Below are 15,068 nucleotides of genomic sequence, written 5' to 3' on the forward strand. Positions count from 1 at the left end.
AAATGTTGGATCCGTCTTTGCGTGGAAGTAGCCACTAATGCTTGCTTTAGGGTGATGCAGCCGTTTCCCGAACTCTGGTTAAATACGGAATACTTTGTGCATCAGACTACCCTTTTTTTCTTCTAGAAAGGTGACTGACTATGTGCGTGTTTACATATCACATCTCCTTCTATCACCAGATTTATAGCCCGTTTGGCCAAACTGCAAAAATCAGCTTATTTTGAGATGTGTTTTTTTCAAAAGTACTTTTGGTGAGAAGCAGTTTGTGTTTGGCTTATTAGTTTAAAAAGCACTTCTGAGTAGGGATGTGCATTCGATTTATCGATTCGATTTTGACCTTTATCGATAATTACTTATCAATTATCGATTTGTACATATGCTTATCGTTATCATTTCAATAAGGTTTCGATTTTTTCGATTTCGATTTATCGATTTTTGGGGCTTATCGATTCGGTTATCGATTACACCAATAAGAAAATTTGCGGGATTCCACGGAAAGTATATCGCTATAAACACGTCTAACTAATATAGATAAAAAGAAGCTAAAATAAGACGAACACCGTTTATAACATAAAAATTGTGTCAACAAGCACATGCAACGAAACTAAAGTAAGGGGATCAAATGTATGCCACCAACACTCCAACAGTATAAAAAAAAATACATCATCACAGCTAATTCTGTTTTCCATTAATTTGAACTTCATTCCCTTGGGCTTTAAATATAATCATTCCTTAAATGTGGTGGAGGAAATAATAGGGTTAGGAACTTAGGGTAAAGGGAAGGGTATTATAGAATAAGGGTATTAATTTTTTTTGTCTTTTTAGTATATCTTATCGGTTTATCGATAAACCGATAACCGAAGAGGACAAGATCAAAATCGATAAGGAAAATTTTGAAATCGAAATCGATAAATCGATAAACCGATAACAAATAATCGATTTGATTTATCGATAAACCGATTTGAATGGATGCCCCTACTTATGAGCAGCAATTAGTGTTTGGCCAAGATTTAAAAAACTGTTTCTAAGTGTATTTTTCTCAAAAGTACTTCTCAAAAAAGTGCTTTTGGAGAGAAGCTACTTTTTTCTGCTTCTCCTCAAAAGCACTTTTTTCCTTCCAAAAGCTTGGTCGAACACCTCAATTTTTGGCCAAAAATATTTTTGGCAAAAATAAAGCACTTTTAACCAAAAATAAGTTTGGCCAAACAAGCTAATAGTCGTTTTCTAAACTCAATTTGTTTAAAAAAAAAAACTTAAATGCACATAATATGAAAGTATAAAACAAACATCACTCCGACACAAAGTACGAATCTTTTTGCAACTAGCCATTCTTTGTCCTCATCGATATGTCCATAATTAAAGCAATCTAATTAATTACCCTAAAATTAAGTACTACCCCACTGCCATGCATACAGTAATTACCTGATTAGTCAGTTAATTATTGTAATCTCCTAGAAACTTCACTTCACTTAATACAGAAAAAAAAAAAAGAGCAACGGTCAAGTGAAAAAACGGGTATTATGAGACATGCACGTGCGTGGGACGTGACTTCAACTGCACCCTCCAAAAGAGCAAAAAGAAAAAAACTAATTTCACAAAGATACACACACACTGTTCCCTATAATACCAACTCCCTCCAACGGTCATATTCCACTGACAAATGTTACAACGGTCATATTCTTCTTCTTTCCCCACCGTTAGATTCTCATCAGACGGTCAAAAACCAATGTTCTCTCTCCTCTTTCCCCAACATCATCTTTACCAAGCCATCATTTGTTTTTCCCTAGAGAAGTAAAAAACTAGAGGAGAGTTAAATTTCATTCTCAATATATAAAAAACACAGTTGTATATGGGGTTTAGCTTTTTTGGGTAGTGGGGCTTTAGGAAGTTAATTTTTTCTTCAGCTTCTCTTTATGATGATGACAGTTGATTTGTCTGTTTTCGTGCATGTTTGAAGGTCTTTGATAGAAATCTTGGGGTGGTCTTTTTGGGGGGTTGTTGGGGTACTGTTAATTTTGTTAAATTTCAACTAGGATTTCATTTTCTTGTGGGGTTGTTTGACAATCTTGTTTTGGTGATATGGGGGTGTTAAAGATTCAATTTTTAAGGTGTTGATTGGTTCAAGATTCAATTTTTAAGGTGTTGATTGGTTCAAGATTGTAGCATGGGATTGTTAGACTAACGGTGCCAAAATTTGATCACGCCCAACTCAAGTCGTAAAAGGACAATAGTATTTTTCTGCTGCATTTCAAGATGTGTCCAGAGCTCTTACATTTATGGTGTGAGTTCAGCTTCTTTCAATCCGTTGAACAATCAAATTTCTAGAGAATGAGTTTTGCTCTAGTTTGAATGTATTGGAATCCGATGATTTTTTTGGCTAGGTGTTAAAATTGTTGATAGTAGGAGAATTCTTTCCAATTCTTTGATTCTTTAAAGAAGTGTGTATTTGTTGCTGATTGATTCCATTCTTTGTTGCATATAGAAATATATTATTATACAGATTTATAAGATCATCATATAGGACACACAGATATCACATTTGTTTTGATTTTTTTTGACATCGGATTCCTATTTTTTGTTTTCTTGGAACTTCACACACTCACATATAGACATTGTTCTGTTTCTCTTTGAATCCTCTATAGAACTTTAGTGTTATCAAAAATTGTATATTTCATAGTGAAAATATATATATAGAAAGATAAAAGAGATATAGAGAAGAAAAAGGGTGGGTGAGTCGGAGTTGAAAAGAAAGAAAAAAAAATATTGGAAGGGTGTGAATTATGTTGGCTGGTTGTTCTTCTACATTGTTGTCACCTAGGCATAGATTAAGGAGTGAAGCATCTGCACAATTTCAAGCTTGTAATTTCCCTTCAATGAGCACACAAAGATTGGATTTGCCATGTAGTTTTGCTAGAAAAGACAACCCAAGGTCCCAATCTATTAGGCCAGTAGGCAGCCTTTCTGTTGATAAGCCTATTGAAACCAAGAACGGTAGTTGCTCTCTTAAGCAGAACATTCGTCTACCGCCATCCCCGACTACTGCTCAGACATCATCATATGTAGAAGGTAGGAGAGAAAGCAAAGATGAATTTTGGGAAAAGGGTAGGAGTTTGAAGAGGTATGCTGATCAGGGATGTTTTGATGATGACAACTGTATGAGTAGAGGAGCTAAGAGGAAAAAGGGTAATAGGAAATCAGTTGACTGCTCAGAAGAAGTAGAAGGCTATGGTCTGAGTTTGGGACAATTGGGTGGTGGCAATTTCTGGTTACAATCAGGTTACAACGTGTCGAGATCAGTTCAAGCTGCAGCACCATTCTCATTTTCTTGTTCAGGAGAGGAAGAAAGTGTATGTTATGTGCCTAGTGAAGTGATATCACCGCCTCCGCCTTTGTCAAACAATCCTTGGATTGATTCTGTAGTGACTGAGATTACTAATTTTGGTGATAAGAATGTTTCAACAAGTCAAGATCCGGCCAAGGAGGCCTCAGTATCAAGTGCTTCTTTGGACAGTCATGGTTTGGTTCTTAGGCTTAATGAGAATCCCGGGGAGCATGAAATAGGCAATGGTTCGAGGCCACCTAATCCAAATGACAGGAGTGAAGTTGTAGCAGCACATAATGAGCATAACAACCATCGCGAGGATGATGCAGCTGAGCTGATCAGCTTACTTGTGAGTTGTGCTGAAGCAATTGGCTCGAGGAATGTCACTGGTGTTAATCAACTGATAGCTAGGCTAGGGGAGCTTGCCTCTCCAAGAGGGTCTCCAATATGCCGGCTAACTGCTTACTTCACCGAGGCTTTAGCTTTGCGTGTTGCAAGGATTTGGCCTCACATCTTTCACATTATACCCCCTCGGGACCTTGATCGTTTAGATGATGATAGCAGTACAGCATTGAGGCTGTTGAATCAGGTTAGTCCAATTCCAAAGTTCATCCATTTCACATCAAATGAGATTCTGCTTAGAGCTTTTGAAGGGAAGGACCGGGTTCACATTATTGATTTTGACATTAAGCAAGGGCTGCAGTGGCCTAGTCTGTTTCAGAGTTTGGCTTCTAGGCCAAACCCTCCCACTCATGTTAGAATTACTGGTATAGGAGAATCAAAGCAGGATCTTGTTGAAACAGGAGATAGACTTGCCGAGTTTGCTGAGGCGTTGAATCTGGCTTTCGAGTTCCATCCAGTTGTTGACAGGTTAGAAGATGTGAGGCTATGGATGTTACATGTGAAAGAAGGAGAAAGTGTTGCAGTGAATTGTGCATTACAGATGCATAGGCTTCTATATGATAGTTCTGGTGGGATCCTGAGGGATTTTCTCGGGTTGATTAGAAGCACAAATCCCACCATTATTCTGATGGCTGAGCAAGAAGCTGAGCACAATGAGCCTAGCTTGGAAGCAAGACTTGTCAACTCACTCAGATACTATGCTGCTGTTTTTGATTCTATTGGTTTCAGCCTTCCACCAGACAGCCCTTCCAGGATTAAGATAGAGGAGTTGTTTGCTCGCGATATTAGAAATATCATTGCTTGTGAAGGACGAGATAGGACTGAAAGGCATGAATGTTTTGGGAAATGGCGGAAGCTGATGGAACAAGGGGGTTTCAGATGCACAGGGATTACAGAAAGGGAACTGCTTCAGAGTCAAATGCTGTTGAAGATGTACTCGTGTGAGGACTTCAGGGTCATAAAGCAGGGGAACGACGACGCTGCACTAACATTGAGTTGGTTAGACCAGCCTCTATGCACAGTCTCCGCGTGGTCGCCCCTTGATGCAGCTGGAAGTTCATCCTCTTATTATCAGCGAAGTTGATTGATTGGTCTTTTGTCGAAGCTCTTCGTTCATTAAACAGACAATCTTTGTTCTTTTCGTACACAGGAAAAAGGTTACCAAATTCTTTGTAGGTAGAGTCATTCTTTCATTCTTTACTGCAGATAGATTTGTCAAAATGAGTAAGAAAAGAAATTCTTTTAGATCAAATTGCATAGGTGGTCAGGTACAGGTAATCTAGTTCCTCAGGAAAAATTCTAGGCTTCATTTTGTTTGTACCTTTCATTTCATATTGGTATTTATTCTTTATTCTTCTTGTAAGCTAGGGAGGGGTATTCTTTCTTAGTTATATTCAGTCAAGTTCATCAATGTATTCTTTGTTGTAATCATTCATTATTGTTATTCATCTCATTGTAGCAAGAAGATATCAGATATTATTTTCAATGAAGTGATTGCTTTAGTAATTTCTTCAGTCTAACTATGAATTCGTTCGCCTTTATTTATGTTTTAGTATGTTTGAATCCTCTGTATCTTTTGAATAGGCCATTGTCACAACAAATCGCTTAGCATCAAAGCAAATATCTGCATATAAAATCTTGAAGATACTTTCCATTGTAAAATACTTCCACTTGAAATATATATGCACTTGGACACATGATCTTATTCTTAATGTAGACTAACTTGCCTCTGTATCACCGCGGGAGCTTATGCACAATGCAGGAGATAGCGCACATAAAAAATATTGATACTATCCCAATGATCATTTTCTAGCTTTGGGAATCAGAAGCAGTGGTTCTTTCTTTTGCAGTGTTACTCCAAACTTTTCGTTCATGTCTAGCTCGATGGAACATTTTCCATTCGGAAGTTCCCAATCAAAGAAATGAACAAGTGAAGCAAGGACTAAAGGAACGCTTTTTGCAGCCATAGGTAGGCCTGGGCATATTCTCCTTCCTGAACCAAATGGTAAGAATTCAAAGTCATTCCCTTTGAAGTCCATAATGGAACTCAGAAACCTCTGTGGTCTAAACATCTCTGGCTCTTTCCATATCGAAGGAATCTCTCCCGATAGCCCATATGTTAACCAAGACTTGAGCATCTTTTGGAATTGTGTAACTCATCACTTGGCATGTTTCGATAGCACGATGCGGAAGTAGAAACGGACCTGGAGGATGCAACCTAAGTGTTTCCCTTACACACGCTTGAATATAGGACATCTGCAGCAGTTTAGATTCTTTTGGGAAATCACTTTCGCTGAGTTCTCTCTCGAGCTCATCTTGAAGTTTCTCCATTGACTCTTCATTTTTAATCAGTTCTGCCATCGCCCACTCGATAGTTGAGGTAGTGGTGTCTGTACCAGCAGTGAATAACTCCTTCACAGGGTTAAAAAGAAACTTGTTATATACTACTTCCCAATAGAGAACTCCAAATTTATTGAATATAAGAACTTCAAAAAGAGAAAGTGCTAAAGACTAACATGATCACTATGATTTTCATATACTACTAAAAGCTACTAACTTGGTTTAGACCAGAAAATGAATCTCACGAAGTAACTTTTGAGAGAAAGTGAGAAAAGGCAGCCCCGTGCGCTAAGCTCCCGCTATGCACTGGTCCAGGGAAGGGCCAGAACACAAGGGTCTGTTGTACGCAGTCTTACCCTACATTTCTGCAAGAGGTTGTTTCCACGGGTCAGGTTGAACCCGTGACCTCTTGGTCACATGGCAGCAACTTTAACAGTTACGCCAAAGCTCTCCTTCGATAGAAAGTGAGAAAACATACCATAAATAGTTGATGTATAGCATCATTGGTAAAACCATTGTCAAGAAGAGTTTCCAAGAAATCTTGTTGGCTAGAAAAGCCACTCTCTTTACTTTTCCTTCTTTCTTCAACAATCCGTTCCCACATCTTAGAACGAATCTTTGACATTAAATCTTTAGATTTTCTGTGCAAACCTTGAAGATCAAGTTTACTCAAAATTGGATAAAAATCAGATATATTTGGAGTAGATCCTACTTCCATTGCTTCCCTTATTAGACTTTTCATCCCACCATCTTCTGTTTCTTTCTCCAACTTAACAATATCTTGAGATATCATTACATTACTCAACATGTTCAACACAGTTGCAAAAATTAACTCTCCAAGATTGATCACTTGACCTTCTTTTGATCTCAAGAATTCCACCAATTCTATCGCCTTTTTCTCCCTCGAACAAGCTTGAGACTCCAATACTTTGCCTGAGAAAAGCTCAGTTCTACATAAAGTTCTTAAGTATCTCCATCCATTGTTACATTCAGAAGTCCAACCTATTGATGACTTGTCAAGTTCTGATTTTTTGAATGGAAAAGCATTTGGAACATGTCTACCAGATAGGATTCTATCATGTGTTTTAAGGATTTCTATAGCAACAGAAGGTGATGATCCAACAACCAAACATTGTGTTCCAAGTTTGAGAGACATAAGGGGACCATAAGTTTTTGCAAATTTTGCTAGAGTTATGTGAGGCATTTTCCCCATATGAATAATGTTTCCTAGGATTGGCCATGGTTTTGGTCCTGGTGGAAGTTGTGGCATCTTTGATGATTTGCAAAGTTTGAGGAGAAAAAAGATTGAAGGTAAGAGGAAAAGTGGAAGCAGGAAAAGAATTTCATATGACTGAGCCATGATCTCCAAATGAAGTAATGCTTCTTACTATCTACTCTCTGTGATCTTTTAATATGGATTTAAATTGTTTTTTCTTTTACTAAAGCTGGATTCTTCAAGGAGCCTTGGCATAACTGGTAAATTTGTTGTCATGTGAGCAGGAGGTTATGGGTTTGAGCCATAGAAACATCTTCTTGCAGAAATATAGAGTAAGACAGCGTACAATACACCCTTATGATCCGGCCCTTCTCCGGATCACGCGTATAGCAGAAGCTTAGTGTACCGAAAGCTTGAGTCTGTTATCAAGCTTTAGGAGTTTTGCTTTGTATGTGAATTTTATCCCTGGATCCCGTTAATATCGTCAAAAATTCTGGATACATATGTGTACACATATATGTTGAAAATGGTCATATAATTTGCTTTGAACCCTTAAGATCAAAGACCTAAAGGGCCATTAATTGATCAGTCCGCTCATGTGCCCGCGTCACCTTCAAATCCTGGATCCAACTTTGACTATCAGCATAGTTAAACCTGTGATGCATGTTAATTATTACCTTTATCATATTACCGATTAATGCTTATCAATATCTTTTACATGTTTAGTGCATACAACTTCAAAAGATACTTAGAATATGTGATTAATGAGTAATCGAGCATTTAACTATGTTATAAAGAAATATGATTGATAGATTATGATTTATGACATATGAAATGTGTCTTTAATTTATTTATTTTCTGTGCTGCTTTGATATAGTCAGCTTAATTAGTAATGAATTAGGACCAGCTTAGTGTAAAATTTTCTTGTAATTTTGTTGAAGTAACTTCATAAGCTAGTAGTTACAAGTCTTAATCTACTAGTGAAAATTGATTATTTTGGATAACTAGTATCCTTCTTGTGAGTTGATACTTGATAGTGATTGATTCTAGAAGAGGGTAAAGTAGAGGTAGAGTTAAATACTCAACGGAAGGTTATTTTGGAGCATTTCTTTTTCTATATAGGTGATTTTCAATCTATATGAAATAGTCAATTTTATTATCTACAAGCTTAAATTTATTACACATTTTACCTACTATGCAACTGCAATTTTTTTAAAATTATTTTTTAATATTTTTTTCCGTCACATTTGGAGTTTGGATTTAGGGGATTTTGGAAGATGAAGGGAGAAGGAAGACAGTGAGAATTTTTTATTTTTTATCTACCATCCAACAAATTTATTTGAAGGACTGGCATTTTTTTTTTTTTTTTTTTTTGTGTGTGTGTAACTTACTTGACTAAATAAATAAATATCTTCCAAATTAAGTACTCGTTTTTCCTTGAGCTTTCCTAATCTGGAACTTCCCTTTAAATTTTGGACAAAAGTTTCCTGAGTTATATATATTACCTAAGAGTCCAAACCAAAGTAGTAAAAAAACAAAATAATTTATGATCCCAAAACTAAAAATATGAATTCTTTCTTATGCCCAGCCACATTGACCATTTATTAGGGGATTTTTTTTCTATTTATCTATATTATATTAAAAGGAGAGTAGTATGCATTGTGCTTAAGCCAAGTGACAAACTAAAATGAAGCCACTTGGCAATTTTAAGACAATATTAATAATTAGAAACTATAAATAGAAACATAATTAATGGAAGTAGTAGTTGAATGAGAATTATTTTCTTAATTATGATAGGAAATATGTTTTTCGCCATTTGCTTGCAACGCCTTGAGTGGACATATAATTACGGCCACTAGATCCTTCATACTCTTACTAAAGTACACTTAAGACTCAACCAATCTTGAAAGTTTCGTGGACAACTGACATACCTTGAATCTAGCCTGCAATCCTTTCGCACTTCTCTTATCAAATTTCTAGTTAGAGAGAGAGCTAACCGCCGGTTGACTAATCAAAATTGATATGAATATGCATCTAAAAGTATGTGAATAAAAATAAACTGATTTGTTTAAATTTGCAGTGTGGATATTTTAAGTTTCAATAAAGCTACGCAACAAGACTGCTGAAGTTGTTTTGTTGCATAGCTCAGCTATTTTTCAATATGGAATTATAACCAAATTATAATTTTAAGAATAATAAATTATGTCTACTACTCTGATTTATTAAATACTCCTTTTATTTGAAAAATAAATAACATAAAATAGTATAATTTAGTTAGTATTTTGTGTATAATTCAATTATCGTAGGTCTCCTTTTTACCAGGAATCAATTGAAATATACGTTTTGTATTTTATACATTCTTTTTTATTTGCAACAATAATTATTTATTTAGTACAAGTTTTGTATCTGACCGTATTTGTGTACAATATAATTATTGTAGGTATCTTTAGTTAAACTTTTGTGTATAATTCAATTATGTTATGTCTCTTTTTTTGACAAAGAATCAATTAAATTTTTATTTTTGTAGCTTACACATTCCTTTTGAGTTTCAATTATAATTCTTTATTTGGAAAATAAATACTGCAATAAATAGTAGTACAAACTTGATGTATCTAACCTGATTTGTTTACAATATAATTAATATAGGTATCTTTTTTGACGAGGAATATCTAACTAATAATTGAAAAAAATATATGTTGGGAAATTGTATAGTTGTTCTTGATTTATATTACCATATTTGGAGTAATATTATATGACAAAGCGTATTTAAATTTCAAATGCACAACAATACACTTGTATAACTAATGCTACAAAAAGGAATGAAAGACGTATTTTTTTCTTCTCTTTGTTTTAATTTGCTTTGCATTGATAATTTATCTATTATATGACATACTTTAGTTTAATCAAGGTGGATTTTTTATTAGACAATTAAGTTCATGTGTTTCCTCTGTGCATCCTTATTTGATGAGCTGAACTAAAGAGGAAAAAAGAAGCATTATGATTCTATAAAAAGAAATTTAGCTGGCCTTATAAATTTTTATTCGTGCTTCATTAATATTGTTGAATGTAGAGAGCTGGATCTCTTTTTATTAATTAAGATCTGTAAATATGTAAATATAGTAGTTGTATATTGTGTATCTATATTTGTTAGAAATGTGATATTCTAGAAGATATTTATAGGAATATGATATTTCGAGAATATTTTTAAGAGAGATTTTAGGGGGTATGAGCTTAAATTCGTGTATATACACTCTTCTTTCTGGAAATGAGAAAGCATGTCAGATCCATCTAAAAGTTATGCAAACTCTCATGTATTACCTTTCCCGTTGAAACAGTGGTGTTGTGTATTCTCTTTTTTTTTTTCCTCTTATTTATGATACTTTGAAAAAAAAATTGTAACCTTTATATGTTATTATTCTAAATGTTCATTCATTTTTTCCTTTGTTGTACTTAGATTTTTATTGATATTCTTTTTGTTTTCAAATGTTTTGCTATTTAAATGTAGCCATATATCTTTGACTAAGAAAGCTAAGGAAAGAGGTGTTAATCTCTGAGTCATTTTTCATCAGTGTATGCCTCAAAAGAACATGAATAATATGTATACCTAAAAATAATGTCGAATTGACTTGTACTTCGTCTTTATTATGGACTAATTTTCATTGCTTATCTTAAAAACTTTTATCCACTTTTCTGCTTTTGCAAATAACAAAAGTTGTTATTTATTTGGTATGTTTGGAGTATAATTGTAAGAAAAATATATATTCATGATATATAAAATAGAGTAGTGGACAACGACATTAAGCCACATGGCACTTTTAGGACAAAATTTAATAAGATTTAGAGTAAAGTTCAATAATATTTAGAGTAATATATATATATATATACACACACACACATATTATGCCAAGTGGAAAGCTAATAAAAAGCCACTTGATAATTTTAAAATAATATCTGTTAGACTATGTAATAAAATTAAATTTGAATTAACAGATAAATATTTTAATCTATACATAAGGATTTTGAATTGAATTTAAATATAAAAATAATTATTTTTAATTAAAAGATAAACAACATTTTAAAAAACAATGAGAATAATGGTGAAAGATATTATTTAAACAAAAGTTTTCGAATTTGGACTGGAATGTAAAAAAAAAATATTTAGAATTGAAATATAAACAATTTTATGAAAAGCATGAATAATAATGGTAAATGACATATTTTAAACAAAAAAAATCAATTAATAAACATAATGTTCTTCTAAAATCATCAATGTAATATTGCACTTATAAGTACAAAATGTTTAAGAATATCTTATAAAGCAATTAACTAATATTTATTTGATTTCTCCAAAAATAACATAATATCATTTTTTGACAAAAAAATACATGAGTATCATTTTATTTGATGCACGAATAGTGTAACTATACAAGTTATTGTTGCAATTGATGTAACTCTCTACTAATTTGAAACATGGAATGAAAATTTTAAGATTTTTACCTACTAAAGATAAAATATAAAATTTAATTATATTTATTTGGGTTAGATATGTACAAAAGTAATATATGTAGATATGTACAAAAGTAATAATATAATATCAATATTTATAATCCACATCTCTAATTGAAAGCTATAAGATTTCATAAAATAAGTAAGACTTATAAATCGAGTTACTGAATTAAGACTTTATCAGAAAACATGTTGAACAGAAAGTGATCATCCCAATAATAATTTTGACTCTATACCCAACAAAAAAAATACCTTCTAATATAATCGAAGATAATTTTCACATTATTATTTTTTAAATTATTAAAAGCTATGGAGAATTATTTTTCTCATATGGGACTGTCTCTAAATAAATATATATTTACAAAAGAACCACTTTATGCATGGTCTTCATTACGAGTTACAAGTAGGAAGAAATCAAAATTTTTAATGACGAATAAACAACAAATGAAGTTAGAAAAATAGTAAATAAAGCATTTTCAGATTCATTTAATTATAATGTATTCTTATTCGTTTTGAATCATGTTATATTTTTAGACTCTTTATAGTACAAACTATATAATTACTTTACCCGTCTTAATTTATGTGGCACTCTTTCCTTTTTAGTCAGCCTAAAAAAGAATGTCACCTTTCTCACTTAGAAATAATATATCTGTAGAATTTATACTTTACCCTGAATTGACTTAAAGGCACACAAATATTTATGATTTTTTAAAATAAATTTCAAAAGTCTTTTCTTATTTTTAAACTCCATGTTAAGTTAAACACCACCAAATAAATTGAAAATAAGGGAGTATGATATTTGAGTATCATCCAAGAACTATTCGATGATTATATGATTCATTTAATTTAAGTATATTTTCTATTATAAGGATAGTCACACTGAGATAAGACGACAATTATAATTTTGTTAATATGGACAATCTAATATATTTAAACAAATCAGACCGTGAATGTTTGATATGATTAATATTCTTTATAACCTATTTGGTCAAGCTATCTAAATTTGAGAAGTGCTTTTCTCAAAAATGTTTTTAAAAAAAATAATTTTTGGTCAGAAGCAATTTGTCTTTGGCTACTTAGTTTAAAGTACTTTTGAGTAACAATTAGTGTTTGGCCAAGCTTTTAAAAGTACTTCTAAGTATATTTTTCTCAATTGTACTTTTCAAAAAAGTGCTTTTGGAGATAAGCTATTTTTTTCTGTTTCTCCTTGTGCTTCTCCTCAAAAGTATTTTGTTTCATTCCAAAAGTTTTGGTCAAACACCTTAGTTTTAGAAAAAAGTACTTTTGTCTTAAAAGAAACTTGGCTAAACAGGCTAATAATGCCCGCGCATCACGCGGGGTACTAATACTAGTATCTAAGCATGGCTAGTATGCATTGTGGTTAAGCCAAGTGGCAAGCTAAAATAAAGTCACTTGGCAATTTTAGAACAACACTAATAATTAGAAATTATATATAGAAACATAATTAATGGAAGTAGTTTAATAAATCTTATACATAATCTAAATAGATCTTAGACAAATCTAATCTATATATCTATAATTAAATCTATATATCTATATTTAAATTTATATGTATATTTGTATCTATATCTATATCTATATATTGATCCACTCATAGATTTTCTTCTATATTAGCTAGAAATATGGAGGTGAAAAATTAATTAAAAACTGTAATAAAAAATAAAAATATATAAAGATGTAAATTGAGATAATCTATGACTATTATACTTTGGAGTAAGTTAAAATATAAAATAAAACTAAAATTTACTTAAGATATTTAAAGATTTATTGAGTTTAAAATTTAAATAAATTCAAGCAGCAAAATAAGATCTTACATAAAGTATATAAATTATTTATAAGGTAAGAGAAAAATTAAATCATCAGCAAAAGATATTTTAATAGCAAGAATAATAAATTCATATTAATATTGATAAATCGTGCAAATGAATATTTTATACGTAAATATTACTACAATATTTAGATATAATGTGTTCAAATAATTAAGAAAATATTTTTTATGATTAATATTTGAATTGAGTTCAATTAGTTTAAGTTTGAAAGCATAACATAATTTTTTTAAAATATGGTTCAATTAAGAAAATAGAATAATAAAAATTATCTGAATTTGAGATGAGAAAGTTTTTTAATTTATATCTATATTATATTAGAACGAGTGTGGTAAAAATAGATATTAAATTCAAACATGATAATAAAAATTCACATGACAATGTAATAATATTCGGTATTGAATAATATAAAATGAAAAATAAAGAATAAATAGAAAAAAATAAAAATTCAGATTTTTTATCATAGGAAAAAGGGTAAAACTTATTTAAATTTGAGATGAGAAAGCTTTTATATTATGATAAGAAAAGTCATAATATAAGTCCACATAACTCAAGTCTAATAGTAAAATCAATAACTAAAAATATTGAACATTAAAAATAAATTAGAGATAATGTAAGGACATTTATAAACCACAAGTTTATAAAATAAAATAAAGTAAATATACAATACTTAAAAATATTATTAAATTTTAAATAATTTAAAATTTTCAAGCAATATTTTTTTAAAAAATAAATATTTATTTTATAATTAAAAAATTATATATTTATCTTATATTATTAAATAAAAGTAGTTGATAAAGATATTAAATAAAGTTACAAGTTAAATAAAATCCACATAAAACGTAATAAGACTATATATTAGATTAAAAAAATAGCAAAATTACGTTAAATTATTAAAAGTGAAAAGAAAAGACTATTTGAATTTGAGATTAGAATGTTCTTAACACTATGATGCAAATTTTCAAATTATGGATAATGCCATGAAATTGAAGTCTTATTTATATAATAAAAAATAAATTTTTAAATTACAAAATAAATTTCTAATATAGGTAATTTTACAAAACTTAAATTTGTATCTTACAACTAAAAAAGAAAGAAAAATTATATAAAGAAATAAAATGAGAGTGAAAATATTACTACAACATTTAGATTTAATATGTTTAAACAATTATGAATTTATTTTAATATGATTAATATCTGAATACAGTGCAGTTAGTTTGAGTTTGAACGCATAACATAATATTTTGAGAATGCGGTCCAGTTTCGAAAATTAAATGATAAGAATTATTTGAATTTGAGATGAGATTTTTTTTTGTTTTTGAAAATATTACGTAAATAAATAAAATCACATTAAAAATATTATTACAATATTTAGAAATAATGTGTTTAAAAAATTAAGAATTTTTTTCTATGATTAAATAAAATTTTAAAAATA

General features: G+C 31.1%; 1 protein-coding gene and 1 pseudogene across 1 annotated transcript; one reads left to right on the forward strand and one right to left on the reverse strand.

Annotated features, from left to right (window-relative positions):
- Nucleotides 1-1,750: 1,750 nt before the first annotated feature.
- LOC107806964 (scarecrow-like protein 28) lies at nt 1,751-5,228 on the forward strand. The gene has a single exon (XM_016631236.2). It carries the CDS (start codon nt 2,781-2,783, stop codon nt 4,806-4,808), a length of 2,028 nt encoding a protein of 675 aa, XP_016486722.2. The 5' UTR covers nt 1,751-2,780; the 3' UTR covers nt 4,809-5,228.
- Nucleotides 5,229-5,307: 79 nt separating this feature from the next.
- Nucleotides 5,308-7,537, reverse strand: LOC107820280 (putative (S)-N-methylcoclaurine 3'-hydroxylase isozyme 2; annotated as a pseudogene).
- Nucleotides 7,538-15,068: the final 7,531 nt, after the last annotated feature.

Source organism: Nicotiana tabacum, chromosome 1 (genome assembly GCF_000715075.1).
Source record: "Nicotiana tabacum cultivar K326 chromosome 1, ASM71507v2, whole genome shotgun sequence".
In the NCBI taxonomy this organism is placed as follows: Eukaryota; Viridiplantae; Streptophyta; class Magnoliopsida; order Solanales; family Solanaceae; genus Nicotiana; species Nicotiana tabacum.